Source organism: Dryobates pubescens, chromosome 4 (genome assembly GCF_014839835.1).
Source record: "Dryobates pubescens isolate bDryPub1 chromosome 4, bDryPub1.pri, whole genome shotgun sequence".
NCBI lineage: Eukaryota > Metazoa > Chordata > Aves > Piciformes > Picidae > Dryobates > Dryobates pubescens.
This window is the reverse complement of record NC_071615.1, coordinates 3000968-3028960: the sequence shown is the minus strand read 5'-3', so window position 1 is coordinate 3028960 and position 27993 is coordinate 3000968. Positions and strand designations below refer to the sequence as shown.

Below are 27993 nucleotides of genomic sequence, written 5' to 3'. Positions count from 1 at the left end.
TATTGGGGTGGGGACTGCGATTCAAGGAAGCTCTTGAAATGCAGGAAAGGGTCTTCTCATGTGGTGGGGTCTAGCAACGTGTGGGTGTGAAGGTCTTGCAATTCAGTGGGGCTCTTGTAAAGCAGGGAGGGGTCTTACCATGCAGTAGGGGGTCTTGCGATATGGGGGTCTCTTGAAATTCAAGGGGGCTCTTGCTGTGCCAGAAAGGGTCTTGCTAGGCAGTGGGGGTTTGTGCTGGGAGGAGGGGTCCTTCGCTTCGAGGGAGCTCTTGCAATGCAGTGGGGGTCTTTCAGTCTAGGGGTGAGGGTGTCTTACAACTCAAGGAAGCTCCTGCAATGCAGGGAGGGGTCTGGCCATGCATTGTGGGTCTTGCACTGGGAGGAGGGGTCCCGCAATTCAATGGGGCTTTTGTACCGCAGGGAGGGGTCTTGCCATGCAATGGAGTCTCCCAGTCCGGGAGGGGAGTGTGTGTGTGCAAAGCGAGGGGGCTCTGGCTGCCCCGGCAGGGGTCCCGCGGCGATGCTGAGGGGGGTTTCGGGGTGCTGCGGCGGGGTGGAGGCGGGCGGGGGTCGCGGCGGGGGCCGGCCCGGCGGCGGGGAGAGGCGGTGCCGCGGCGGGGCTATAAAGGCGGCGGCGGGGCGGGCGCGGCAGCGGCGGCGGCAGCAGCAGCGGGCGGAAAATGACGGCGAACGGGACGGCGGAGCCGGTGCAGATCCAGTTCGGGCTCATCAACTGCAGCAACAAGTACCTGACGGCCGAGGCTTTCGGGTTCAAGGTCAATGCCTCGGCCGCCAGCATGAAGAAGAAGCAGATCTGGACGCTGGAGCAGGACGGGGAGGACTCCAGTGCCGTGCTGCTGAAAAGCCACCTGGGCCGGTACCTGGCAGCCGACAAGGACGGCCGGGTGAGCTGCGACAGCGAAGAGCCCGGTCCCGACTGTCGCTTCTTGGTGGTGGCTCACGGCGACGGGCGCTGGTCGCTGCAGTCCGAGCCCCACCGCCGCTTCTTCGGCGGCACCGAGGACCGTCTGTCTTGCTTCGCCCCCGCCGTCTCGGCAACCGAGAAATGGAGCGTCCACTTGGCCATGCATCCCCAGGCCAACCTCTACAGCCTGGCCCGCAAGCGCTACGCCCACCTGGGACCTCGCCGCGACGAGCTGGCCGTGGACCGCGACGTGCCGTGGGGCGTGGATGCCCTCATCACCCTCCTCTTCGTGGATCAGCGCTACAGCCTGCAGAGCTGCGACCACCGCCTGCTCCGCAGCGACGGTCGCCTGGTGCCCGCCGCCGAGCCCGGCACCGCCTTCACACTCGAGTTTCGCTGCGGGAAGGTGGCCTTTCGCGACGGGGAGGGTCGTTACCTGGCTCCCTCGGGACCCAGCGGTACCCTCAAGGTGGGAAAGAACTCCAAGGTGGGAAAGGATGAGCTCTTCGCCCTGGAGCAGAGCTGCCCGCAGGTCGTGCTGCGAGCCGGCAACGACAGGAATGTCTCCACTCGGCAAGGTAAGAGGGGATGGTGGGGGGGGACACACCTCGGCCATCTCTTAAGCCCCTGCAGTGTGATCCTGCGTCCCTCGGGCTTTGCCCGCCCGGAGCTGCCCACTGCATCCCCCGGACATCAGCATCCCCTGGGCATTGCCTGCTTGGAGCTGCCCGCCTGCATCCCTCCAGCATCAGCACCCCTTGGGCATCGCTTACCCTGAGCCGCCCCCACTGCATCCCTCGGGCATCACTTTCTTTGCATCCTCTGCATCACCCCAGAATCGCCGCTCCCGAGGGCCCTGCCACCGTCGGCTCCCCCAGTCACACAGCATCCCCAGCCTCCCGGCAGCAGCAGCCCCACAGGGTGCCCCCCCGCATCCCTCTGCCATAACACCTTTAGGGTCTCTTCACCTCAGGCTGAACCTACACACACCCCTCCCTACACCCCTCCCCCTGAAGTCCCAATCTCTCCAAGGTACCCCCCCTGCACCCCTCCAGCCTGGCTGCCCGCAGTTCCTCCCCCGATCCCTCCATCCCCCCACACCCCTCCTACATTCTCCGGCATCCTCTGTCTGGGGCCCCCCATGCTTCCAGCACCCCCCATCCCTGCAGCATCGCCTCCACAGGGTATCCAGAGTGTCGGGGGGAGTGGTGAGGGCCCTGCCTTGGGGTTCCAGGAGCTGGGGGAGGTGGATGTGGTGTTCCTTGCGGTGCAGGAGCTGGGCTGCCATCGCCTTCCTACCTCCGGAGCTCATTGTTCACCCAACAAAGCCTCCTCCAGCCTCCTCCTTCCCCGAGCACGGCTAAGCCACACGCTCTGCAGAGCGGGGTCCTGGGGGCTGCACTACCCCCCATGGGGCTGCACTGCACCCGTGGGGGTGGGAGGGGGAGTGGGTGCCACCCCCCACCCTGGACTCGGCGATGTTACAAATCCCCCGCGTGGAGCCGTGACCTACATCCACCCGCACAAAGGAGCCGTGCCTCTGTCCCTGTCCTCTCGGAGGGGCCACCACGCTTCTGGCCTTGAGCGTTGTGGCTACACAGTGCAGCTCCTTGGGCACATGGCCACCCTCTCGCCTTTGAGCACCCAGCCTGCATCCCACCCCCCCTACCAGCTTGAAGGGTGCTGGCCTGAGGATGGGAGTCCCCGGTCTGCGGGCAGGGGGACGCTGGGGGTGCTGGGTGCCACGGCCGGGCTGGTGTGGGAGCCCTGGGACACGTCGCCGGTGTGCCAGGTCAGGCTGGCACACGCCGGGCGCGGGATGAGTGCGAGCACGTCTGGCCGCAGCGGAAAGCCAGGAGGAAGGAGCCGCGGGGAATTTCTGGGTGCATTTATGTAACGTTGCAAGGTTGCAGCTTCACCCCCAGCCGTGCCTGGGCAGCTCCGGGCAGCAGGGAGAGCGCTGCCTTTCTCCTTCCCCGCAGCGAATGCTGCCCTTGCAAAGCAGCCCCTGAAAACAAACCAAACCAGGCTGCAGAGAGGGGCAGTGGGGGCTGTCTGCCCCCCAGGCACAGGGGCTTGGGGAGGAGGGAGAGGACCGTGATGGCGGGAGGCTGGCGGGAGGCTGCCGCAGCGCCGTGGGGGAAGGGCTGCAGCAGCCCTTTGTCACCAGAGATGGGAAAACCAGATGTGGGGGGAGATGTGTGGGATGGGGGGCGGGTGGAGGACCCCATGGTGTGAGCAGGAGCTGCTGGCAGTTTTGCGGGGACCCCACGGTGCGGGTGGGAGCTGCTGGCGGCGCCGCTGGCTTTGTGTGATTTGGGATGGATAGGGGGGTGTGAAGGGAGGGGGGGGGCGCACAAATCTCCCCAGCAACAGGGGGCTCTGGGCCCCTTTCCAAGGAAAACAGAGTGGGGAGGAAGGTGCTGGGGCAGCACATCCTTGCTCTAGTCCATTTTGGCTGGAGAAGCCATTTCCACCCAATTTATCCTGCCTGGCAGCAGCAAGAGGCAGCTGTCGCTCTCTGGGGCTCTCCCGTAAGCTCCTTGTCCCAAGGCTGCCACAAAGGCAGCCGAAGGAAGTGCCTGCAGACAGCTCTCTCCCCTGCCGAGCTGATAACACCGAGTTGCTGCCAGATGAGCCGGAGGCCGTGGTGGTTCGGCGCAGGCTGGTGGGAAAAGGCGGATCCTTCCTGGCGAAGGATCAGGGCTGGCAGTGGCCATTCTCCCCCTGCCCGACGGGAGCAGCAGGGATGGAGCTAAGGGGGTTCTGTGGCTCCCCTGGCTGGGAGCTGGAGCTGGGCCAGCCTTGGGACTGCATTGTCCCACAAGTGCCCAGTCAGCTCCTGGCTTGGAGCCACCTCCCTGCCCTGGGGGTAGCCACTGTCACCATCCACTGCACAGGGGCACTGTGCACGATGTCAGCCATCCTGGGGGTGCCAGCCTTGCTTCTGCACCAGTGCTGGGGCTGGCTTTGGCCCCCTTCCCCTGCCTCTACAGAAGGATGGGGTTCCTGGGGAGCCCCTGCTCCGTGTGAGCCTCCATCCCCCTGTTGCACCTCCAACTCGAGGCAAATCAGGGTGCTGCCAGCAGAAAGTGTCCTCCTCCCTGCCTCAATGGCTCCTTTCTAGCCCGGCTGAGGCAACAAAGGACCCTTTGTGGGCACGAGGGTCCCTGGGAGCAGAGCACTGGCGTCGTCCCTGCACAGCTGGGCCCCTGCCAGCCCCCCCATCCTGCTCAGCAGAGGTGAGCTGCCTGCCTACCCCACGCCAAGGTGGGGGCAGAGGATGTTCTGCCTTGGGAGAGAGGCATTTTGGGAAGCAGGGATCTGGGGAGGGGGGCGAGAGAGCCCTGCGGCGATGGGAGCGTGCCTGGGCACGCCTGGCTGGTGATGGGGAGCTCTGCTCTGGGGCAAGGAGCCCTCCCAGCATGGGGGTGGCTTGTGCTGGCTGCTGCCATGGCCAGTGTTCTTCCCTCAGTTCCCCTCGGTGCTGCAGCGAGGTGGGGAGACGCAGCTCCTGGGGCCTCGTGCTCAGCTGCAGGTTTTCCTCTGTTTCATCAGCCATGGCTTGCCCCTGCCTGTGACCACTTTGCAGAGCTGCATCCCTAGCAGAGGAGCTGCACACTCCTTGGGTGCTGCAGGCTTTGCTTTTGATCACAAACATGCTGGGGGTTTATGTGTGGGTGCAATACAAACCCATCAGGAGGGCAAGGAGGGCACAAGCTGGGTCTGAGAGCACGTGCAGGGCTGCAGTGTGGGGTGCAGGATGCCAGAGCCCTGCAGGGAGGCTGAACCTGGCCTGAGCTGGGTGAAGCATCCCCCAGGCTTGCTGGGGCACAGGGATCCAAAATCCTGCCCTGCCACCCACCAGGCCTTGGCAGGTCTGAGGGTGCTGCTGGTGCTGCCTCAGAGGAAGGTGGGTTTGGGTTTTTTTCAGGCATAACTGTGGAGTTTTTGGAAGGGAGCCTCTTGGCCTCTGGGGAGTTGGAGGATGGGAAAGGTGCAGCCTCCTGTCTGCTCCCAGTGTTGGGCAGGGCTGGCAGCTGCCTGAGGCCCTGATAGCTTCCAGTCACAGACAGGCAGTGAGCAGAGCCCACGTGTGGGCAGCTCCTGAGGTGTGGGTCTGGGCATGAGGGCTGCTTCAGCAGCTTGTTCCACTGGTTGGCCATGGTCCTCCAGGCTCTGGGCCTCCTTTCTGTGGAGCACATCCCACTGGGTCTCAGCAGCATCCTGGGACAGCTCATAGGACACCCTCTGCATAAACTTAATCTAGAGGGAAAGTCTTTCACGTGCTGTAAATGCTGCCCACACTGGGCCTGCAGCCTCTCGTGGCATGGAGGTTGGCACAGCCACAGCTGCTCCTTTGGGTGGGGAAGCTTGTCTCTTTGGGAGGTGTGGGAAGCTGGGATGTGCACCCAGCATCCTGGGCTGGAGAGCAGGGAGGAGTGGGGCATCCATCCTGTCCTGCAGCCCCGAGGGGCTGGCAGCAGCTGGAAACATCAGCGGCTGAGGATTTGGGAAGCCCTTTCCTGCCCCAAGCCCTGGCTTCCCTCCCTGTTCCCCTTCCTCTGAAGACCTGCAGCCCAAGGGCTTTGTTTGGCTGGGGGCTCAGCATTAAGAAGCCCTGGGGGGACACACCTCAGCCCCCCAGTTCCCACCTTCAGGCTCTGCATCCTCCTGTCGCAAAGCCGTGTGGCGAGTGGAGCTGGAGACTCTCCCACGCGGGATTTTGGGGGACACAGGGGGGCTCTGTCCAACCCCCTCCCGCCTCCAGCTGTAATTAGCAGCTTCCTCAAGGTCAGGCAGTCCTGCCGGCTGCAGACTGAATTTCCCGGGAGCTGTAATTAAAGCAGGATTGCAGCAGGAGACTGCTGCTCCCTGCCCCAGCCCTGGGCTGCAAAAAGCAGGGGCGGAGGTGGTGGTGTGTGGCTGGAGGGACAGCATCTGTCCTTCACCACGGGGACATCCCTCTCGGTGCCACCACCTCTCAGCTCGTGGTTCTGCCAGTGCTTCTCCCATCCCACCCTGCTCTGCTCCCCCCCAGCCTGCTCCAGCTCGGTTACAACCTTCAGAAGCCTTCTCCTGCCCCGGCTGTAATTGCATTCCTTTCTGCTGAGTCGGTGTAACCCGACCCAGCCCTGCTTTTGGGGAGGGGGTGGTGGGAGACCCTGCAAGGCGCTGGGGAAGGCCAAACCTCTGCAGGATGGGAAGAGCATGGGCAATGGCGTGGTGGCAGGGCTGGGTGGGTTCACTGTGCTCCATGGTGGAGGGATCTGGGGGACAAGGGACAGTGTCAGGGAACCTCAGTGCTTGCTGTCCCCTCTTCAGCTCATCAAATCCTGCTCAGTGGCACAAAGCTTCTCCACCCCAGGCTCCTCCCTTTGTATGCAGGTCAGGGATCTCCTCACCTAAAAGCATGGTGAGGAGGCAACACTGCTGCTGCTTCCCCCCATGCAAACCACAGCAGCAGCCCTTGCAGGTTTGGAGGTGCCAGCAGCCTTTGGGTAGTGGCTGCAGCCCCCATTGTCCTCTCTTGCAGCCCCATCCCTCTCTGTGAGCTTCCACAGAGTCCCTCTTCCCCTGCCCTGTCACCTGGCTCTTGAGAGGCCATGGTGCTGCTTTCCTGGCAGGGATGCACAATCCAAACCAAATGTTTCCACCCCCCAGCAGTTCTGGCTCAGCCCCCAGCAGTTCTGGGAGGTGATAAGTGTGGCACAACTACATGAGCCAAGGGTTTGGCCAGTGGGGCTGGGGTTGGTGGCCATACATCACCCCTCTGCCCCCTGTACTGCCCCAGATGCCTCAGAGAGCAAAGCCCTGGGGTGGCTGTGTGTCCATCAGGAGCTGCAGAAGGTGCTGGATGGAGGATGTCTGGCGTGAGAAGGCAGTGGTGTGGCAGCCATAGGACAGGTTGGGTGTGGGAGATAAGATTACAGCCAACAAAGCCAAAGCTTCAAAGCCTAATCCCCTTGGGAAAGGTGGGAGACTTGGTATGCAAGGCAGAGGCTGCTCCCAGGCAGGGGCATGGGATGGGGATGTCTGGCTGGAGATGCAGGATCTAGGGGAAAACATCTCCCCAGGACCCATTGCTGGTGTGTGGAGGTAGATGGTCCCTCCCTTAAGTGCAGCTGGTGGGACTGGGTGATCACAGAATCACTGCATGGTAGGGGGTTGTAGGGGACCTCTGAAGATCATCTACCCCAAGGTCTTTTCCAACCAAAGCACTTCTGTGAATCTGTGACTTGCTGGTGGCCTTCCAGCGCAGAAAGGCCACCAAGGCTGCAGTTTTAAGCCCTCCCAGCAGCAGGCAATGCACAGGGCTGAGCACAATGCCAGCCCCACGACTGGTTCTTGACTCCTGGAAGAGGCAGATGTGGGAGGAAAGGTTGTACAGAGGCTTTTCATGCTTTCCAGGACCAGGTGCATGGTTGGACTCCAGCCTGTAGCACCCCTGTGGCAGGGGAGGGTCGTGGGTGCTACAGGCTGTGACAGACACAGCCTGCTCTAGCCACAGTCTGAACCACCATCCCCACTGGGGCCCATCTGGGGCCCATCTCTGCTCATGGTGGCTCTATGTAGGCAGAGAGGAGTGCAAGAGAGTGCTGCACCCCAGCTCCTTTCCCAAAACCTAGCACAGCAGCTTGGCCACATGGCTGTGGCTCCAGGCCACGGCTGTTGACTCTCATCCCAAAAGTATTTTTAGGCGGAAATCCACCAAGCAGGAGAGCTCTGGGGCTCTGGACAGCCTTTGGCCCCACTAGCCCTGACTAAGCAGGTTTGCTTGGGCTTGGTGCCTGTGGTGGGTGTGGACGTGGCTGGAGAGCCTGGCAGTGGCCCCAGGACTCTGATGGTGGCCACCACCTCCCCAGGATGCTCCTGGTGCATCCACCTCCGAGGCTGCTGGGGCACATGCTGGCTCTGGTCCCTTTGGGGCAGAGCTGGGTCACCCTAGTTGGCAGAGCTGGAGGACAGGCTGAGGTTGATGCTTTGTTGGGAGGCAGGGAAAGGCTTGGCTGCTCAAGGGCTTTCCCAAGCCTCCTCTCTCCGCGTTCCTCACACCACCTGTGACAGCTTGCGGATGAAAAACGGTGCCATGGTCCTTAAACATGCCACGAGCTGGGGATTCATAAGTCATGTGCTGGCCTCTGCTAATGGATAGAATAACCTGGCTGTCACCTCCAGGGAATAAACTACAGCCCTTTGCTGTGTGAAATAGCAAAGCTGGTCTTTGCTTGGAGCTTCATTGTCATGGAGCCAGAGAGTCCTGAGCTGAAGCACTTGGCCACCTCTGCTCAGTCCAGCCCTGTCTCTTGGGTAGCCAAAGGAAAGCTTGGGATTTGGACCCAAAATGCCAGGAGGGAGATGTGTGTGAGGGATTTGGGTGTCACCAAAGCTTGCCCAGGGGAGCAGGATCCTGCCCATCTCACTTGGGTTTCCTGAGCTGCACCCAGACCTGCCGGAGGTGGATTGAGGTCCCCTTCTGGCACCCCCCCGACCTCCATCTGTCTCTGTCCTTAGGGATGGACCTCTCAGCCAACCAAGATGAGGAGAGTGACCAGGAGACCTACCAGCTGGAGATCAACAAGGACACCAAGAAATGCGCCTTCAGGACCTACACTGGGAAGTACTGGACCCTCACCTCCAACGGGGGCATCCAATCCACTGCCTCCACAAAGTGAGTCCTCTGTCCCCAGCAGGGACAGACCCTTCTGCATTTGCTAGGGGAATCCAAGGGGGATTTTCCAGCCTAGGTGCTCACCCCAGAACACTTCCTAGTGAAGGCAGATGGTTCCCTGGAGAGCCAGGGCCGGGCCGAGGCCTCCCACGATGCTGGGGAAGTCCCTGGGGCCATGCAATCCTTCCCAGCCAGCTGGGGCTGTTGGAATGCTGTGCCCTGCAGTTCAACCCCACACGAACTGAGAGCTGAGCAGAAACCCCAAAAGCACATTTGGCTGCCTGCCTGCCTCCTCCTGGTTCCTCTTGCCTCCTCCTGCCTGCCTCCTCTTGCCTCCTCCTGGCTCCTCTTGCCTCCTCCTGCCTGCCTCCTCCTGGTTCCTCTTGCCTCCTCCTGCCTGCCTCCTCTTGCCTGGCTCCTCTTGCCTCCTCCTGGTTCCTTTTGCCTCCTCCTGCCTGCCTCCTCTTGCCTGGCTCCTGCTGCCTTCTCCTGCCTGCCTCCTGGCTGCTCTTGCCTCCTCCTGCCTGCCTCCTCTTGCCTGGCTCCTGCTGCCTTCTCCTGCCTGCCTCCTGGCTGCTCTTGCCTCCTCCTGCCTGCCTCCTCCTGCCTGCAGGGCGAAGGCTTACTCTCGGGATGGCCACCACTATGTTGTTCATTGGGAATTGATCAAACTGGGGTCTCCCGGCCCAGCTGTGACCCTCTGTGGGCTGGCAGGGTGGCACTGGCAGGGTGCCCAGCCCTGGCACGCTGCTGAGCACCCTCTCTGCCCCGCAGGAACGCCAGCTGCTATTTCGACATCGAGTGGTGCGACAAACGCATCACCCTGAGAGCTGCCAACGGCAAGTACGTGACGGCCAAGAAGAACGGGCAGCTGGCAGCCTCCATGGAGACAGCAGGTAAGGGACCCCCCTTTGGCACCCCAGCCCCACACTGGGTGTCAAGGGACAAAGTTGTGCCCATCCCATCCCAAGCCAGGCTCAGGCACACAGCCAGTGTGGCTTCTTAATGACTGTTTATGTACCTTGAGATGGTGAGGAATGGGCAGGGGGCACAGCTCCATCCTCCTCGGTGCCAGCTGTGGGAGCTGGGCTCTGCACCCCTGCTGGCTGTGAGTATTGTGCCCAGTTTGGGGCACCTCAGAACAGGAGAGAGATGGAGGTGCTGGAATCGGTGCAGAGGAGGGCAAGGAAGCTGGGGAAGGGCCTTGGAGAATAAATCTGATGAGGAATGACTGAGGGGGCTGGGGCTGGTTAGTGTGGACGAGGAGGCTGAGGGGACACCTCATGGCTGTCTACAACCTGAAAGGACCTTGTGGAGAGGCTGCTGCTGGTCTCTTCGCACAGGGAATTAGTGATGGAACAAGAGGGAACAGCCTCAAGCTGCCACTGGGCAGGTTTAGACTGGGCTTGGGAAAAAATGTTCCCCAGCAGGAGCGGTCAGGCACCGGAATGAGCTGCCCAGGGAGGCGGCGGAGTCACCAAGCCCGGGTGTGTTCAAAGGTGGCTTGGATGCGGTGCTTGAGGATGTGGCTCAGGGTTCTGGGCTGGACTTGGTGATCCCTGAGGGTGACATTTCTGTGAGTCTGTGGTCGTTGCTCTGCCTGGGGGCACAGGTGAGACGGAGCAGTTCGTGATGAAGCTGATCAACAGGCCGATCATCGTGCTGCGCGGCGAGCACGGCTTCATCGGCTGCCGCAAGGTCACCGGCACCCTGGACTCCAACCGCTCCTCCTACGACGTCTTCCAGCTGGAGTTCAACGACGGAGCCTACAACATCAAGGGTGAGTGAGGGCCCAGGGCAGGGGGCTCTGGGCTGGCAGGATGCTGATGGCCATCCAGTGATGGAGCCTACATCAAGAGTGAGTGAGAGCCCAGGGCAGGGGGCTCTGGGCTGGCAGGATGCTGATGGCCATCCAATGATGGAGCCTACATCAAGGGTGAGTGAGAGCCCAGGGCAGGGGGCTCTGGGCTGGCAGGATGCTGATGGCCATCCAGTGATGGAGCCTACATCAAGGGTGAGTGAGAGCCCAGGGCAGGGGGCTCTGGGCTGGCAGGATGCTGATGGCCATCCAATGATGGAGCCTACATCAAGGGTGAGTGAGAGCCCAGGGCAGGGGGCTCTGGGCTGGCAGGATGCTAATGGCCATCCAATGATGGAGCCTACATCAAGGGTGAGTGAGAGCCCAGGGCAGGGGGCTCTGGGCTGGCAGGACAGTTGAGTCCTGCATTCAGTTTTGGGCTCCCCAGTTTAAAAGGGACAGGGATCTGCTGGAGGGGGTCCAGTGGAGGGCAATGAGAATGATTAGGGGACTGGAGCACTGCCTGGTGAGGAGAGGCTGAGGGACCTGGGGCTTATTAGTCTGGAAAAGAGAAGTCTGAGAGGGGATTTAATCAATGTTTATAACTATCTGAGGGCTGGGGGGCAGGAGGGAGGGGACAGGCTCTGCTCAGCTGCACCCTGTGACAGGACAAGGAGCAATGGCTGTAAGCTGCAGCACAGGAGGTTCCACCTCAACACAAGGAGGAACTTTACTATAAGGATCACAGAGCACTGGCACAGGCTGCCCAGAGAGGTTGTGGAGCCTCCTCTGGAGACTTTCAAGGCCTGCCTGGATGTGTTCCTCTGTGACCTGAGCGAGGTTGTATGGCCCTGCTCTGGCAGGGGTGGGGGGGTTGGACTCGATCATCTCTTTGGGTCCCTTCCAACCCCTGGCACCCTGTGATGTGTGATGAGGGGCGAGCGAGCGCCCAGGGCGGGGGGGCCGTCGGGGGTCCCCAGGGCGTGGCGAGGGCGGCTCACGAGGGCCGCCCGGGCGCCTCTCTGCCGCAGACGCCACCGGCAAGTACTGGATGGTGGGCAGCGAGTCGTCGGTCACCAGCAGCAGCGACTCCCCCGTGGACTTCTTTTTTGAGTTCTGCGACTACAACAAGGTTGCCATCAAGATCAACGGCAAGTACCTGAAGGGCGACCACGCCGGGGTGCTCAAGGCATCGGCCGACGCCATCGACGCCTCCACCCTCTGGGAGTATTGATGCACTTTAGCCTACCCCTCCCTGCCCCCCCCCCCCTCCCCACCCCGCTGCCAACTCTTCTCTTTCCCTTCTGCCCTTCCTTTTCCTTGGTTTGCTGTTGGGTTTTTGTTTCTCCCTCTCTGTGTAAGGAGTTTTGTTCGTTAGTTTCAGAGCAGCTTGCCCTTCCTCTCCTGCCCTAGTGCGGGAGGTGGGGCTCCAGAAATCCCTGTAAGAACTGGAAACGTGATGGGGGCAGCTTGCCTATAGCTTCGTAGAGGGCTCTGTCTCTAGTCTCCCCGCCCCCTGCCTCCCCTCCTGGTTTGCTGGGCTTGGAAACTGCCCTGCCTCCCCCTTCCAGCCCCAAGCATGCCCTTAGGGTAGTTTATTTTCCCCTCCTCGACTGAAAAAAGGGAACAAGATCACCTCTGGGCTCGCTTCTGCCATATCAGCACTGGCACCGCCTCGCCCTGTGCTGCCAGTGTCCCTTGGAGCACCCATCCTGTTCCATCCCGTCCTGCCCCACTCCAACCCAGAGCAGAGTGAAGGTGCTGGGCTCAGCCAGCTCCTCCTGGCTCCCCTCAGATACTTCTCTCTGCTCCTGGCCCTTGGGGCAGCATTCATCCCCAGCTGAGCTCTAAGAGGTGACCTTGCATATCACAGCATCCCTGGGGACCAGGCTGGCACTTGCCAGCACACATACCCATGGAAGGGCCAGCAAGCCAACCCCTGCCCCCTCTGCCCCTTTCCAATGCTCCTGGAAATGCTTTTTTTTAGGGTGATTCCCTCTGGAAATCCTCAGCCTTTCATCTCAAGGGAGCCCCAGCTCCTTGTGTCACTCTGCCCCTCCTTGTGCTTCAGGCTCTGGAGGAGCAGTAGAGACCCCAGCAGTGGGTCCAGCCTAGCAGGTGCCTGCCCTGGGGCTGGTCCTGCTGCTGTGCCTGGGTGGTGGTGGCTGGAAGCATGAACTGCAGATTTTGGTTTACAGAATAGAGAAGTTCCTTAGCAAACTTTGCACAGTGGGATTTGCTCTCCTTACCTTTGGCTTTTCTTGGTTGGTTTTGGTTTTGTTTTCCTCTAGTAAAATACTGGAACAGTGAAGTGCATCACTGAACACCTAATGCTGAATGAGGAGGTGCCCATTCCCATGGGCTTCCCCCCTGCAAGGAGGAGGGCAGCTCCTGCTCCTGCCACCCTGGGCTCTGCTGTCTTATCATTCAACCCTACTGGAAAAGAGAGAAAAAAAAGAGAGGAAAAAAGGGAAAAAAAAAAAAAAGATAAAAAAGGAAAAAAAAAAAAGATTAAAAAGGGAAAAAAAAAAAAGGAAAAAAGAGAAAAAAAAAAAAAGAGAAAAAGGAAAGAGAAAAAAAAGAAAGAAAAGACCAAAACAGTATTTTTGTTAGTCTCTATTTATATAAGCTCTCCATGGCACTGTGTTCCCAGCTGTTGTCTGTACTAGGTCTGCATTAGAGAACACCGCTGTCTGTAAGGGTGATGCTGACGTGCTCGTTAGGGTGGTGAAAGGCACTTTATCCTTTGGGGCCTTCCCGGGGCTGGGATTTGCTCCCTGCAGACACACCAAGGAGCCTTCTCCCCCCGCGGGCCCCCGCCGGGGGGCTCCATCCCCCCCAACACCCCACGCCAAGGGTGCTCGCGGCGTCGCTGCCAAACCAGGGCCGGGCCCTACTGCCAGGGGCGAGGTAGGGGCTCGACAGCCTTAAAGCCATCCACGTGGAGGGACAACCGACCCTCCGGAGGAGCTTGGTGCTAAACCCTCAGCTGGGAGAGGGAGCGACCCCTCCTCTGCCACGGGGACAACTCCGGGCCGGGGGTCCCTCGCCGGCACAGGGGATCCCGGCTGGGATTCTACCTCGGCTCTGCGCTCACATCCAGGGCCTGCCTGTGCCCCCCTGGGGACCACGGTGGCCCTCGAAGGACCGAGTGTCTTGATGAAGCCCTGAGTGACCCTGTGACTTGGCACACACACACTCCTCGCTGGCCTTCACCCTCCCCTCTCTGTGTCACCTCCTCGTCCCCCTCCCCGTGGCAGTTCAAACCATGTAACTCCTGCTCTGGCTTCTTCTGTGTGACACTAGGTCAACATCTCTCCTGTCCCCCCCCGCCCCTTACCAGGTGTCGTGACTCTCTTGAAACATCTCACTCTGAAAAACTTAAGATTGGGGTTTGTTTGGGGCTTGGGTTATGGTTTTTTTTTTTAATTGTTTTTTTTTTTGTAAGTGCCATTTGTATAACTTAAAAATAAAATTAAATAATTAGCTTCAAATGGAGAAAGAGGAATAAAAAAAACATCAGTCCTGCATTCGGACCTGAGTGCTGCTGTGTGGTCCCTGGGTACCAACCCATCTCCCCTGCAAACCACCCCTCCTGGAGCTGGGAGCAAAGCTGTGTCCTTCAGCCCTGTGATACTGTGATACTGTGACTCAGGAGTGGTGTGAAGAGAATGGTGACCAACAGGCTCAGCTCCTGAGATGCTCAGAGCAGCCCTAAGCCACCGAGCCCATGGGCATCTTGCTGGCTCTGGGAGACTCAAGTGGGTGGGAAGAGAATGGTGACCAACAGGGTCAGCCCCTGAGATGCTCAGAGCAGCCCTAAGCCACTGAGCCCATGGGCACCTTGCTGGCTCTGGGAGACTCAGGAGTGGTGTGAAGAGAATGGTGACCAACAGGCTCAGCTCCTGAGATGCTCAGAGCAGCCCTAAGCCACTGAGCCCATGGGCACCTTGCTGGCTCTGGAAGACTCAAGTGGGTGGGAAGAGAATGGTGACCAACAGGGTCAGCTCCTGAGATGCTCAGAGCAGCCCTAAGCCACTGAGCCCATGGGCACCTTGCTGGCTCTGGGAGACTCAAGAGTGGTGTGAAGAGAATGGTGACCAACAGGCTCAGCTCCTGAGATGCTCAGAGCAGCCCTAAGCCACCGAGCCCATGGGCACCTTGCTGGCTCTGGGAGACTCAGGAGTGGTGTGAAGAGAATGGTGACCAACAGGGTCAGCCCCTGAGATGCTCAGAGCAGCCCTAAGCCACTGAGCCCATGGGCATCTTGCTGGCTCTGGGAGACTCAGGAGTGGTGGGAAGAGAATGGTGACCAACAGGGTCAGCTCCTGAGATGTTCAGAGCAGCCCTAAGCCACTAAGCCCATGGGCATCTTGCTGGCTCTGGGAGACTCAGGAGTGGTGGGAAGAGAATGGTGACCAACAGGGTCAGCTCCTGAGATGCTCAGAGCAGCCCTAAGCCACTAAGCCCATGGGCATCTTGCTGGCTCTGGGAGACTCAGGAGTGGTGGGAAGAGAATGGTGACCAACAGGCTCAGCTCCTGAGATGCTCAGAGCAGCCCTAAGCCACCGAGCCCATGGGCACCTTGCTGGCTCTGGAAGACTCAGGAGTGGTGTGAAGAGAATGGTGACCAACAGGGTCAGCTCCTGAGATGCTCAGAGCAGCCCTAAGCCACTGAGCCCATGGGCACCTTGCTGGCTCTGGGAGACTCAGGAGTGGTGGGAAGAGAATGGTGACCAACAGGCTCAGCTCCTGAGATGTTCAGAGCAGCCCTAAGCCACCGAGCCCATGGGCATCTTGCTGGCTCTGGGAGACTCAAGTGGGTGGGAAGAGAATGGTGACCAACAGGGTCAGCCCCTGAGATGCTCAGAGCAGCCCTAAGCCACTGAGCCCATGGGCACCTTGCTGGCTCTGGAAGACTCAGGAGTGGTGGGAAGAGAATGGTGACCAACAGGCTCAGCTCCTGAGATGTTCAGAGCAGCCCTAAGCCACCAAGCCCCTGGGCACCTTTGAGGGTGGGTGGCCTACACATGGGTCAGGGAGGTGCACCAGTGAACCAGCCTGCAAGCAAGCCGCCTCCTCCTGTAAACCATCTCCCCTGCAAACCACCTCCTTCTCCAACCTGCCACCTCCTCCAAACCATCTCCCCTGCAAACCACCCCTCCTGGAGCTGGGAGCAAAGCTGTGTCCTTCAGCCCAGCAGTGCTGTGAGGTTGCTGCTTTCTCTCCCCCTGGATCAGATATTTTCATTCCATGTGATGGCCCCAAGGACAATGCTCACGCAGGGAGGGAAGAGTGGTGGGGTGGTGCCTTTGGGTGCATGGTGTGGTAGAGGTCAGCAATAAGCCTCCTCCTGCTCTGTTGTGTGATACAGACAAGGGGAAGATTAAGAAAGCAACCCTGAAGGAAGGAGCTGGGAAGTTTATCTGCTGCAGCCCAGCCCAAGCCAAAACTCAGGGTCCAGCTGGAGGAGCAGGGATACTCAGCATGTGCCCCCAGCCCTCCTGTGACAGCCAAAACCAGCCCTAAAACTCAGCCAACTCACTCAGGTTTGATGTTTGGGCCAAGCTCTGCTGCAGTCAGGCTCCAGCTCCATCACCCAACAGCAGCCAAGCTCCTTCCCTGTCCCTCATCCGGCTCCTCACTCCTGGGCTCTCGCTTGGCTTTTACAACTGAAGGCTGGTTTGGCCAAAGCAATGTTTGGGAAAGGCCAGGGGGGGCTGCCCATCTCCCCTCCCCCCCAAACACAGCCCAGGAAGGGTGGCAGGAAGACATTGTCAGGAGAAGCCTTCACCTCCAGGTTAGAGCTCTGCAGCAAGGGCTGACTGAAGGAAGGATGTTCATTCCTAACCGTGAACAGGGGGAAATTAAGGCCCTGCAGGAAACGCTGAGCAGCTCCCACTGCAGCCTGCTCGCCCTTGTGTCCCCCCAGTGACATGAGAGACCTCAGTGTGGCCTTTCAGGACTTAAAGGTGGCCCTATAAGAAAGATCACAGAATCACAGAGTGGTTTGGGGTGGGAGAGAACTTTTAAGTTTAGCTCATCAAGTCCAACCTCCCTGCACTCAGCACAGACAGCTGCAGGGAGCCCAACCAAGCTGACCCGGCGTGGTTCTAGGCATGGGGCATCTCCCACCTCACCACCCTCAGTGTAAAACACTCCTTCCTCCTCTCTAGTCTGAATCTCCCTCTTGTAGTTTCAAACCATCACCCCTTGTCCTGTCACAACAGGCCCTGCTAAAAGGATCACCCCCAACTTGTCCCTGCCTGGAGGTGATGATTCTGCTGCTCTGCTCCCTGCCTGCATGAGCAAACCTGACTGACACCCAGCTGTGACACACAGCCTGGGGAGGCGGTAGGCAGAGCTGGGTTTGCCAGCACAGCCAGGGGTGCCCGCACAGGGCAGGGGCTACCAGAGCTGCTGCTCCACAGCAGGGAGGACTCTCCTGGCAGGGGGGAAAGCGTCCCCCAGCCTCTCCCCAACACCACACAACTCCTGGTTTCCATTTAAAGCAGCAACTGGAAACCATTTTCTATCCCTTCCAGTTTTTGCCTCGGGAGCATGTGGAACACATTAAAGCCTTTCCAAGGAGGGTCAAATGGGTTTTGCTTTGCAACTTGGGGAGTTTGTAAACCAGTCAAGGCTGAGATCTGGCAGAGCAGATCTGGCAGAGCAGATCTGGCAGAGCAGCCCTGCCAGGAAGCCAGCAGCAAGCTGGCACAGGCAGGGTGTGTGTGTGGAGGGGGGGGGGGGGGGGGAGGATGCTGTTGGGAGCTGTAACCAAAGCACAGGCTGGGGGCAGGGGGGGGGGAGGGGAGATGAAAAGCCAGAGTGCACAAAGTTTATTTACAAAAATTCAAATTACAGTATGATACAGGAACTTTTTACACACAGAATATTAGAACAAGTTTACTACCAGAAGGTAAAGAAAAATATTTTTTGCCTGGGGTTTTTTTCCACCCCCCCTCTTTTTTTTTTTTTTTTAATGTTTGTTTGGGGCTTTTTGTTTGTTTTTTTGTTGGGTTTTAATCCCCCTTTTTTTGTACTAGTAGTAAACCACCTATTTCCTTTCAGCTATTGTTATACAAAGTTGCAGAACATGCAGCTCTTTGCCTCTCACAGGGTCTCTTTCTCCTCAGATAATGGATTGCTAAGTGCAAATACTACCAAGTTTCTCTCTCCACCTTTTAAGGCAAGTGAAAAAGGGATGCTGCCACTCAGCAGAGCAGGTGCCTGGGCAGCAAGGGATCAGCCTGGGCACAGCAACCTCCCCCTCACCTCTTAAAGGGACAAATGGTGGTGGTAGGGGGGGGATGGGATGCAGGAGTCTGAGGCCAGATGGTGGTTGGCCTTGGTGGCTGGCAGCAAGATTTGGGGGTTTTGCTGCTGCTGGGTGCAAGCATTCCCCCAGCACTGACTCCTTCAGGACACAAACAAGGTCCTGGTTTTGCAAAGAACAGGAGGAGAGTGGCCCTCTCTCCTCCTACCTCTGTGAGGTTCTGCCAGGACCATGCCTGCTGCAGCACCGCAGCAGAAGACACCTCCTGACCACAAGCAGCGATCACAGACACCAACTCCCCCTTACCTGACGCATCTCCGTCCCTCTTGCTCCAGCTCTGCACTCCCCTCTGCCAAGGCTTAGCCCTCTCTGCCCACACATCTCTAAGCAGGCACCAAAAGATGGGACTGGGCCACCACCTCTGCCAGTGCTCTCAGCCAGGCAGTGCTGTGTGACACTCCTGCTTCCTCTGCAGCCAGTCTGTGCCCTGCAGGCCTGACCCACCCTCGCACAGGCAAGTGCTGGAGAACAGCCATAACCATGCTGCTGGAGCAAGGCTTCACAAAGCCTGGAAGACTCATCCAACCCAGTCTCTGAGTCCACAAGATCTTGGCTGCTGAGACCCCAGGACTCCCTTTCTGTCTGGGGAAGCCACTCACACTTCTTCTGCCCCAGGTCCATGCTCTCACCATGGGCTAACACTGAACACAGCCCTTCCCAAACCCATCGGAATGCCTTGCTCCTGAATACTACAACAAACACTTGGTGCAAGGCAGGATTTAAACTGGCTAAAACCCAGCCAAGCAGCAAGAGAGAAACTCCAGCAGCTTCCAGAAAGAAAGGAAAATGAAAAGCAGCAAATGCAAGCAGCAGGGGAATAGCACCCAGTCAGCAGTGCCAGAGAGGAGCTGGAACCGAGCACTCTGCAGGGTGTGTTCAACTCACAGACAATGCCTGAGAGGGGAGAAAGTGCTGACTTAGCTCCAGAAAGCATAGATGTCCCCTCTGGGAGACTCTCTCGGGGACACCAGCCCACAGATGCTGCCCAGAGCCACAGTGGAGGCTTCATCCCACTGACAGCCCTGTGCCTATCCCTCACTGCACGCCCAAGGAGATGCTGTGCCAGAAGCAGCTCTGGAGACCTGCAAGCAGCAGCTTGGCAGAAGCCATGAGGCAGGAGGAGGGAGCTCTACCTGAAAAAGAAACAAAACCAAGAGACACCTGGATGCTCAAACTCCAGGGGGAATAGCAGGGGGGAAAGTGCACACAGAGGATTCCCAGCAGGACAGAGCAGGATGTGGCCCAGACCAAACCACTCAGGGAAGGGCAGCACAAGCAGGCTGCTGAAAGCCAGCCCAGCATTTCTAGAAGGGTTTGTTTTGCACTCCAACCATTTTCTCTTCCTGTAGCAGACAGCCCAGCCAAGGGATGTGGGGAAAGGGCTTCGTGCCAATGCTGCTCCTGCAGCCCAGCAACTACCCCCTGCTTCTTACAAGGAAGTTTTGCCTCTCCTAAACTCTCTTCCTAAGCCCAGCCACGCTCCTGGTTGCCTTTCCCAGGCTCTGCTGCAGCCAGCTCAGCTGAAGCACACATTTCCAGGAGCCACTGAGGGCTGTGCAAGCAGCCAGCTCCCCACAGCACAAGGCTGCAGCTGCCTGTTGGGGCACAGGGGTTCAGCTCAAGGGGCTCCTGGCTCCTCACTGCCTCCATGCACAACTAGAGAGGTGGTTCCTGATTCTTCTGCCACAGCACACACACCACCCTCCACACATCAAGCTGGGTATTTGCCCAAGGCAGTCTGTGCAATGAATGTTGTAGCTCAGGCTCTGGGTGCTCCCACCAGCTGCTTGAGGGCTGCTGCCAGAAGCAGGGAGAGATCTGGGGTGCCAGATGAGAAGGGCAGAGCAAAGGCCACATTTAGGAAGCTGAGAGGCACCCACCTCTGGAAGTAGAAAAGCAAATCTGAGCCCTTCAAAGGGGGAAGTTCAGTTCAGGTAAAGATCAGAGTGCCTGAGTCTTCTGCTACTTGCCAAAGCCCTGAGACAGAACAGGGCTCTGGGCTGCCTACTGAGATCTCAGCAATGAGGTGGCTGCTGTGTCTCCTCCCTCCACTTGCAGAGTGAGAAATACTAAAACCACCAAACTGACTTGGGTTTGAGCCACTAATTTCTGCTGGGAGGTGCTAGGAGGTTACAGGGATGCTGGAGAACACGGGAACAGAAGGCTGAAGCTCCTGAAGGGCTTTCTCAGTTATCAAGTCTCTCCTCCCATCCCCCAAGACTCACTTGACTGTGTGGCAGCTGCTCTGGCCAGCAGGAAGGAAGGATTTTTGGGAAGCACCCAAGGAATGGCTGCATCCCTGTGCTGACCAAGTCTCTCTCTCCCTCCCAGGAGATGCCAGGACAGGCTTTGTCAAATCAAAAGATCCGTCTGCCCCACACAGGGAGAGAGCCCAAGGAAACGCAGCACAGGTTGAAATGTTTGATTGCAAAGGTTCAGAGAAGCTCCAGAGAGGGGAGTGAGGGCAGGCAGGTGTGAGTCAGAGCAGGTCCCCTGGCAGGACTGGGCAGGGACTGGAGTAGGACAGGAGGCGACGGTGCTGGGGTGGCTTTGCCCTGCAGTTGACGCTGAGCCGAGCGCTGCCAGAACCAGGTCAGAACCGGTGCCGGGGCTGAGGGCCAAAGTGCATAGGCAAGTTGTGCTCCAGCTGAATGTTCATCTGAGGGAAATCATAGTTGACCCTCATGTTGGGCAGGGGGGGCACGTAGGGGGCAGGGATGGGGCCGATGTTGAGGGGGATGTTGTTGTAGAGGGGGCGGACGGGAGGCAGCGGGAAGGGAGGGTGCGGGAAGGGGTAAGGAGGCATCCGGGGCTGGTGCAGGTTCTGAGGAACAGGTCTGGGGATGACTTCAATCCTCTGGATTTTCTCCATGGGCTTTTCTGCAGGAGGGCCAATCCTCTTGAAGCTGTTCTCTGTGCAGGGAGGAAAGACAAGCAGCTGTCAGCCCACAAACCAGAACCCACCAGGCCTGGCCCATGCTCTGCCTCCACCCCCAGCACGTTCCCGAAGCTCTCTACAGCACTGCTGCTTGCCCCCCTCCAGGCCCCACACAGCACCAGCTCTCCAGGTTGGCTCCTTTCATCCACACCACAAAGGGGGAACATGTCCTCTTGCAGAGAGGCCAGAGCACAGAGACTATGCTACCCTTCAGCTCCTTTGTCAAGCAGTGAGGAGAGAGGACAGGTCTGTGCATCCACAGCACCAGGAGCCAAGGGAGACAGGGACACAAGCCTTCTGCTTCCCATGGTCCCAGCAAAAGCCTGCAGGCAACAGCATTTCAAAGCTAGACCAGTTCCAGGAGGAAGAGTGTGAAGGTTTAGCTCAGGGCAGCAGGGCCTGGGTGATGCTTGATGCAGCACAGCAATGCATGGAGAAGCCTGCAAACAGCCAGGCCATGGGAAGAATCTGATGAAGATCCAGAGACTTGTCAGCAGCTGGGAATCTCTGCTCTGCTGTCATCCACAGCCTGGTCTCAAAGGAGAGGCACAGGCTGTGACTTACCTCCATTCTTCTTCCTTTGCTCCTCTTCAGCCTCTTTCTGAATCTCCTGGATTATCTTCTCATCATCCTCCTGCAAATGACAGGAGCAGCAAGAGTCAGGGGGCTAATTCCTGCTGCAGCAACCTCTTCTACTTTCTTAGTGCTGCTTTTCTTCTCAGCACATTTGCATGGGAATAAAAAGGCAAATTCAGCTGAGCTGTCCTCATTTGGGTCGACCCAGGTTTAGCCCCGAGCAGGGCTGTGATGGGGGGCTGCAGCACAAGTAACTCACACAGAGCCAAGAGGCTTAAGATGAGCTTCCCAGGGAGATCAGTGTTAAAACTCATTGCCTTGATGGAAAGCAGAGAGCTGCAACCCAGCTCTGCCCATCTGAGAGCTGTTAATCTTTTAAATGGCAATAGTCTATTCAATATTTACATTATGCTAGCACTTCTCCAGGGTTTGGCCCAACAGCTGGAATTAGCACAACTTAAATCCTGGCTCCAGTAGCTAAAGGGTGCTGTGAGGAGGCCATTTAGATCTTATCTGTGACTCTGAGGAGAACATAAATCCCAGTGGGTTTCTTTCATGTCTATGAGAGGTTACAGGAAGAATATTCAGACCCTCTGAGAAGCAGCCAGAAATGGAAAGTGTCCTTCTGCCTCTCATCATCTTCAGTTTTCTTAATCCAAAGGAGCAGCAGTGAGACCAAACTGCACAGTGAATCCTCAGGTGGCTGCAGCTGTCCAGAGAGGTGGCATTTACAACACCTTTGACTAGGTTGAGGGAGCATGGTGGACCAAGTCCTAGGAGACCAAGCACCTCCTGAGCTAGGAGAGGCTTGTCTGGAGGGGTGGCCATGGGCACTGACAAGCCACAGGGTGCAGGCAGCTCTCAAGATTTACACAAGGCCTGGCTAGCATTGGCATGGAACCAGCAAATCACTCCAATCCCTGCCAGGGAGACCTTAAAGTGGCTTTCCAGTATTTAAAGGGAGCCTACAGGAAAGCTGGGGAGGGGCTGTTCATCAGGGAGTGCAGTGACAGGCCAAGGGACTACAGTTTCTAACTGCCAGGGAATAAATTCAGACCAGATATTAGGAAGGAATTCTTCACTGTGAGGGTGATGAGGCACTGAAACTTCTCAAAGCTGTGGCTGCCCCCTTCCTGGAAGCATTCAAGGCCAGGCTGGATGAGGCAATCTGCTCTAGCAGGAGGCATCCCTGCTCGTGCAAAGTGGCTTGATCTTTCAGGTCCCTTTCAGTCCAAACCATTCCTTGCTAGAGCATGCCATCCACTTCCAAGAACCACTGTGAAAAATGAGTTTCCTCACTACCCCACAGCATGCAACAGCTACCAGGGAAACACTGATCACACCAAACAACCGAGGAGACAACTCCCTCTCAGCGCCAGGCAGCAGCTGCTGCTGCTGGCCATATGTGCAGTGATGGCAACAGAGGTCCTCTGGGCCTCTGCAGGGCTGCAGCTGCTGCTGCTTTGGGTCCATGGGGATGAAACCCTACCTGGCACTTCCAGAAAACAAATGGGAACAGCTAAGCCTCCAGGACAGGGTTTGTACTCTTGATGTTAGCTATTAGAGAGGAAGGCCAGGAACAGGAGCTGACACACACCACCTGCAGCAGGCATCAGCTGCTCTGGGCCTACCTGCATAGGAAGGAGCATTTGGTTTGCTTCAGCAGCTCATCTGCAAGTGCTAGTGGTGGAGCAAGAGGGAAGCCCCAAGCCCCATGTACCCCACAATACACAAGACACTGTTTCAGTTTTATTCCTCCTCATTTCAGCCCTGCCAAACCCCATAAATGTCTCCCTGAGCACTCCTAATGTGGAAAAATAGCCTTGATTTTGAGGAGTGCCCTGGGACCAAACTCAAAATATGCTCCATGTGTGCAGCTCCACTTCCCTGTTTCAAGTCTAGCCAGCTTCCCACTTCCAATCTCAGGGTCCTGCACATGTCTAGCAGCAATGCCCAGGAGGCTTGCTAAGCTGTCCCCCTCCTCCTGCCACCAGATAAAGTTTCCCTGGGAGACTGAAGTTATCTTAATCTGCACCAAGCCAAGCTCAGCACTCCCCTCCCTTGCTATTCTGTAAGTTAATGGTTAAAATGAAGGCTTCCCAGGACATGCCTTTTTCTCCCTCCCCCCCTTCCAAGCAGGCTGTTTCTATGGCCTGTTAATTACAGCCTATCTATCTCCATAAAAACTGCTGAAGAATGGCTCTTCTGAGCCTACACAGAACTCCTAATTACCCCCCAAGTATCAGATTGTGACATTCCTTGGCTGGAAAACAACCTGGGCACCATTCTCAGCAGCAACCAAACGTCCTCGGCTCCTTTGCTGCCCGAGGAGGCACACTCCGAGGGTGGCCCTAAAGCTTCAAGACTTCCATTTCCCCCTCTTCTCAGAATATGTTTTGCAGTGCAGTTGAAAATGGAGACATCCACCTTCTCCCACCACCAGGAGAAGACTCTGAATCAACAGGAGAAGAATCTGAAGGGGTGTTTTAATTGTGTGCCAGGTAAGAAACCTGTTAAGCTCAACTGAACAAGATCACCCTAGCTCCTTCCCTCACACAAAGGCATAAAGCCTCGCTTTAAATGCAGAAGTCCCTTCCAACTTAACAAAAGCTTTTACTTTTGACTGAAGCCAAGGATTAACCCTCTGCAGCAGTGTTTTCCAGGGACATTTCCCCTCCCCCCGGTCTGTGATGCTGCAGCTGCTGCAAGCCCTGCTGCTGGTACCAGTCATTGCTGCACAAGTCTAGGGAACCGGACACATCGACTACACAACTTTACAAGGTCCCCCTGCGGTGAGGGCTGCTCGACCCTCCCAGCTTAAACTGCAGCTGACCTCCACACTAATGAGGGGATCGACAAAGCCATCTGCCCCCGGGGCTGGCCAGCCAGCTGCACGCACACCCAAGGTGATGCTGGCTTCAATTACTGCAGCTCCCAGAGCACCAGAGAAACCTAACAGCAAACCCCCATCTGCCAGCTCTCCCAAACAATATCTCACAAGGACAACATAAAACACATGCCCTCAAACACAGCAGCCAGGGATCCCCACTCCAACCCATCCCCTCTTGGTCTTCAAGCCTTGCAGCACGGCCTGGAGGCAAAAACCCTGCCAAGAACAGACCTGGATCTGGCTGGTGAGCTCACAGCTGGTTCTGAGACTGCAAAAGCACAGCAGAGGTACAACAAACCACATCTCCAGGAAGGGGGAGTGAGCGGTTTTGTTGCTCCTCTGCTGACAAAAGTGCTTTCTGAAGTGTTTATACTTCATACTGAGGATTGGCTTGGAGTGGTTTGGCATCAGTGTTTCTGAAAAGCTGGTGACCATGAACACAGACAGCACAAACCCAGGCTGCACAATGTGCCCCTGCCTGCTTTAGAAGCTGACATCAAACTTGGCAAGGGATGAATACACAGCACAGCTCAATACCTGCTGCATTCAGGCAAGGGGCGGGGCTTGGTCTCTTCTCCTGGGTGTCCAGCACCAGAACAAGAGGACACAGTCTCAAGCTGTGCCAGGGGAGGTTCAGGCTGGATGTTAGGAAGAAATTCTCCCCAGAAAGAGTGATTGGCCATTGGAAGGTGCTGCTCAGGGAGGTGGTGGAGTCACCATCCCTGGAGGTGTTTAGGAAGAGCCTGGCTGAGGCACTTGGTGCCATGGTTTAGCTGGTTTAGGTTGGATTTGATGATCTCAAAGGTCTTTTCCAACCTGGTTAATTCTATTCTATTCTAAGATCCACTCCCCAGCTGGAACGAAACCCAAGGGATGATATGTGCAGACAAAGATCATTTTAGGATATCTGTGAAGGCAAACTGATGCCACAGGTCGTGGCCACTGCATACTGCAGCAGCACAGGCCAGAATCAACCACCAGGTCTCGGTGCTGCAGAGATTCACCACGTCCAAGGGTGAGATTGGCTAATTCTTTGAGCAGCAAAGGCTGGGCTTTGTGATTCCACGGTTGACTGGAGGGAGATGACAGATTCATCTAGGGGTAAAGCACCCACACCAAAAATTAAGTTGTCATTAGTGCACTTAAGTGCTGGCTGTTGTAGTAAGAAACCATTCAGCGTCACATGGTGGGGAGGCTGCAGTACCATTTCAAAAGCCTCTTGTGTCCATTTTCCTGAGGGGGTTCATGCCCCTTAATAAAGGATTAGATTATCATTTTAATAGCCTGTTCACAGGCTGTGTGGATTGAAGGATTTATCTTGTCAGCTTCACAGTCAGCTTCCTGTCAGCTGCTTTGCCTGCAGCAAAGGAAAAAAAACCAAAACCCCAAACCCCAAACCACACATTAAAAAAAAACCCCAAAGAAAAAGGCAAAAAGCAACCCCCCAAGGCCTAGGGGGAAGCTCAGCACCAGCCAGCCTGCATTTTTCCTTTGAGCAAGGATGTAACTTGGCTCTCCTGAGAGAGAAGATGCAGAGCAATGCTGTAGCACGGCTCATCCCCACGCTCCGCTGCATCACGGGAGAAGGGAGGTGGCCAAGGGGAAGAATGCAAAGGATGTGTGAGATGTTTCCACCCCCACCTGCAAAGGCTGCAGGCAGCAAAGGCTGCTAAGCAGCAGCTGCTTTTGGAAGTGGCAAAGCAGGACAGAGCTTCGCCCCTAAGCATGACAGCAGGATGCTCTTTGCAAGAACCATCCCCAGTCCTGGAACCAAAAAAAAAAACCCCACACAAATCTCTTCATGCCAGGCCGGCCTGAGAGGCTGCCCCTGTGGTCCTCCACCTGTCACAGGACCTCCACACGGAGGAGGCTTCTCCTTTCAGCCCTCTCCCATTGAATCCAGGGAATGCGGCAAGCGCGGAGCCAATCAGAGCCGAAGGCAGGGCTGGGGTCTGCGGCTGGATTAAGTGCAGAGCTGAGCCGGGTTGCTAAGAGAGGCAACCCTTTCATGGCAGGGAGGCCCAGCTCCAACAATGCCGGGACAGAGAGGGCCAGGCAGGGCCCTGCACGCAGAGAGAGCTGCCAGAGAAACAAACAAGCCACGGGGAACAAGAACACGGAGCAGCAGCAGAGATAAAAGCTCTGCCAGTCACACAGAGACAACCCTCCCCCCTCCCCCCCAAGGAGAACCTCCTCTGCCCAGAACAAAAGTGCCAGCCAGGGAGCTTTGGGAAGGCCTGGGTTTATCTGCTGCGCTCCTCCTTATCTGTAATTATTAAGTGTCATGGGAAAGCGGCTGCTGGCCTCCTGAAAGAGGGAAAACAAGAGACCTGGTAACTATTTCTAAAGGCAGGGGAGGGGTTGCACAGCCCAGAAAGTGCCTCCACCACCCCACCCCCCCTCCCCCTTTCTGCCTTTTCCCCCCCCCCCCCACATTGCTTTCTTTTTTCCATCTACGTGTGGCCGCAGCCGTTACTAATAAACTTGAAATGATTTTTCACGACGGAGGCTTCCAGAGGACTAAGAGGTTTTGTTTCAAATCATTCCCAGATCAGCTGCAGAGAGCCTGAGCAAGAACAGGCACGGGCTGTCTCCAGCGTGTTCCTCCATGCAGCAGGAAGCAGGGGATAAAAGCTGGCTGTGTGTGAACGGGAACAGGGCATCCGCAGCGCTGCAGGAAAAGGGGGGCCGGGCCGGGGACCGAGCGCACGCCGGCGGTGGAGAAGTGCAGACTTGTTTTAGCAACAGCCATTCCCAATTAACTGTGCCTGATGCTAATGATTAAGGCATTTTATAGCATGCTAAGGAAAAAAAAAAACCCCACACCAAAACCAAACCACCCCACCACATTCTCCATGGAGGAATGCTCTCCCTCCTCCAAAAGCCAACAGCAGTGCTGTGTGCTCCATGCATTTCCGTAATGCATTTAAATGGAGGCACAGAATCACAGAGATCAGAGTGGTTTGGCTTCAAAAGGACCTTAGGCATCACCTAGTCCCAGCCTTCCTGCCATAGGTAAGGACACCTTCCACTAGGACCAGGTTGCTCAAAAGGAGGAGGCATCCACAGCTTCCCTGGGCCACCTGGCAGCGCCTCACCACCCTCACTGCAGAGTATTTCTTCCTAATATCCAACCTAAACCTCTCCTCTTCCATCTTAAAGCCATTGCCCCTTGTCCTATCACCACAAGCCCGTGCAGCACAGTGCTGTGTGCTCCATGCAATTCCCTAATGCACTTCAGTTTAGGGGTGCTCTCCCTCTTCAAACCCTGCAGCCAGTACTGTGTGCTCCATGCACTTCCTTAATGCATTTGGAGCTTTCCGCGGTCTTTGCCCAACATCTCCTCCTCATACTGCTAGGAGGATGGAATAATTGCAAACACCTTATTAGCCTTCTGCTTTGAAATTTAATGATAGACCTTTGGGAGTGTTTTAAGAGTTTACTGAAAACCATCTTAAACTTTACAGCCCCCCAAAGCAGCATTAGCATTTAAAGCCCCTGCACAACATCGCTGATCGTCTAAAGGTGAGCACTAAAAATAATGCACAAGAGCAGAGGCTGCTTTACCAAACCAGCCAGAATGTGTCAGCCAAACTGCATCACGGGGATTCACACAAACCAGCTGAACTGCACACATCACCCTCAGGTTTGCTAGAAGTGAGGGGAAAACACAGCCCCCGAGCCCCAGAGCCTGCTGTTTGCAGAGCCAGTTCTCACTGCTCCCTCCTCAGCTTTGTCTCTGGCAATATTGCATCAGCCCCTCCGGCAGCCAGCAACGGCTCAGCGAGACAAGCCAAAGCCAGCATGGGCTGTGGAATGGGCACACAGGCTGTGGGATGGGCACACTGGCAGGACT

At 57.2% G+C, this 27993-nt stretch overlaps 2 protein-coding genes across 2 annotated transcripts in view; one reads left to right on the top strand and one right to left on the bottom strand.

The window, feature by feature from the left end:
- Positions 1–652: 652 nt before the first annotated feature.
- On the top strand, positions 653–11668 carry FSCN1 (fascin actin-bundling protein 1). The gene is made up of 5 exons (XM_054180319.1): positions 653–1502; positions 8440–8596; positions 9371–9492; positions 10209–10376; positions 11426–11668. Exons 1-5 carry the CDS (start codon positions 680–682, stop codon positions 11626–11628), a joined length of 1473 nt encoding a protein of 490 aa, XP_054036294.1. The 5' UTR covers positions 653–679; the 3' UTR covers positions 11629–11668.
- Positions 11669–20145: 8477 nt separating this feature from the next.
- Positions 20146–27993, bottom strand: part of RNF216 (ring finger protein 216) — a 71725-nt gene continuing 63877 nt past the window's right edge. Inside the window, exons 15-16 of the mRNA XM_009896913.2 lie at positions 21236–21305; positions 20146–20646 (exon numbers count right to left, since the gene is read on the bottom strand). Of these exons, the coding sequence (XP_009895215.1) occupies positions 20327–20646; positions 21236–21305 (390 nt within the window). The 3' untranslated portion in view covers positions 20146–20326. The remainder of the gene's footprint in view (positions 20647–21235; positions 21306–27993) is intronic.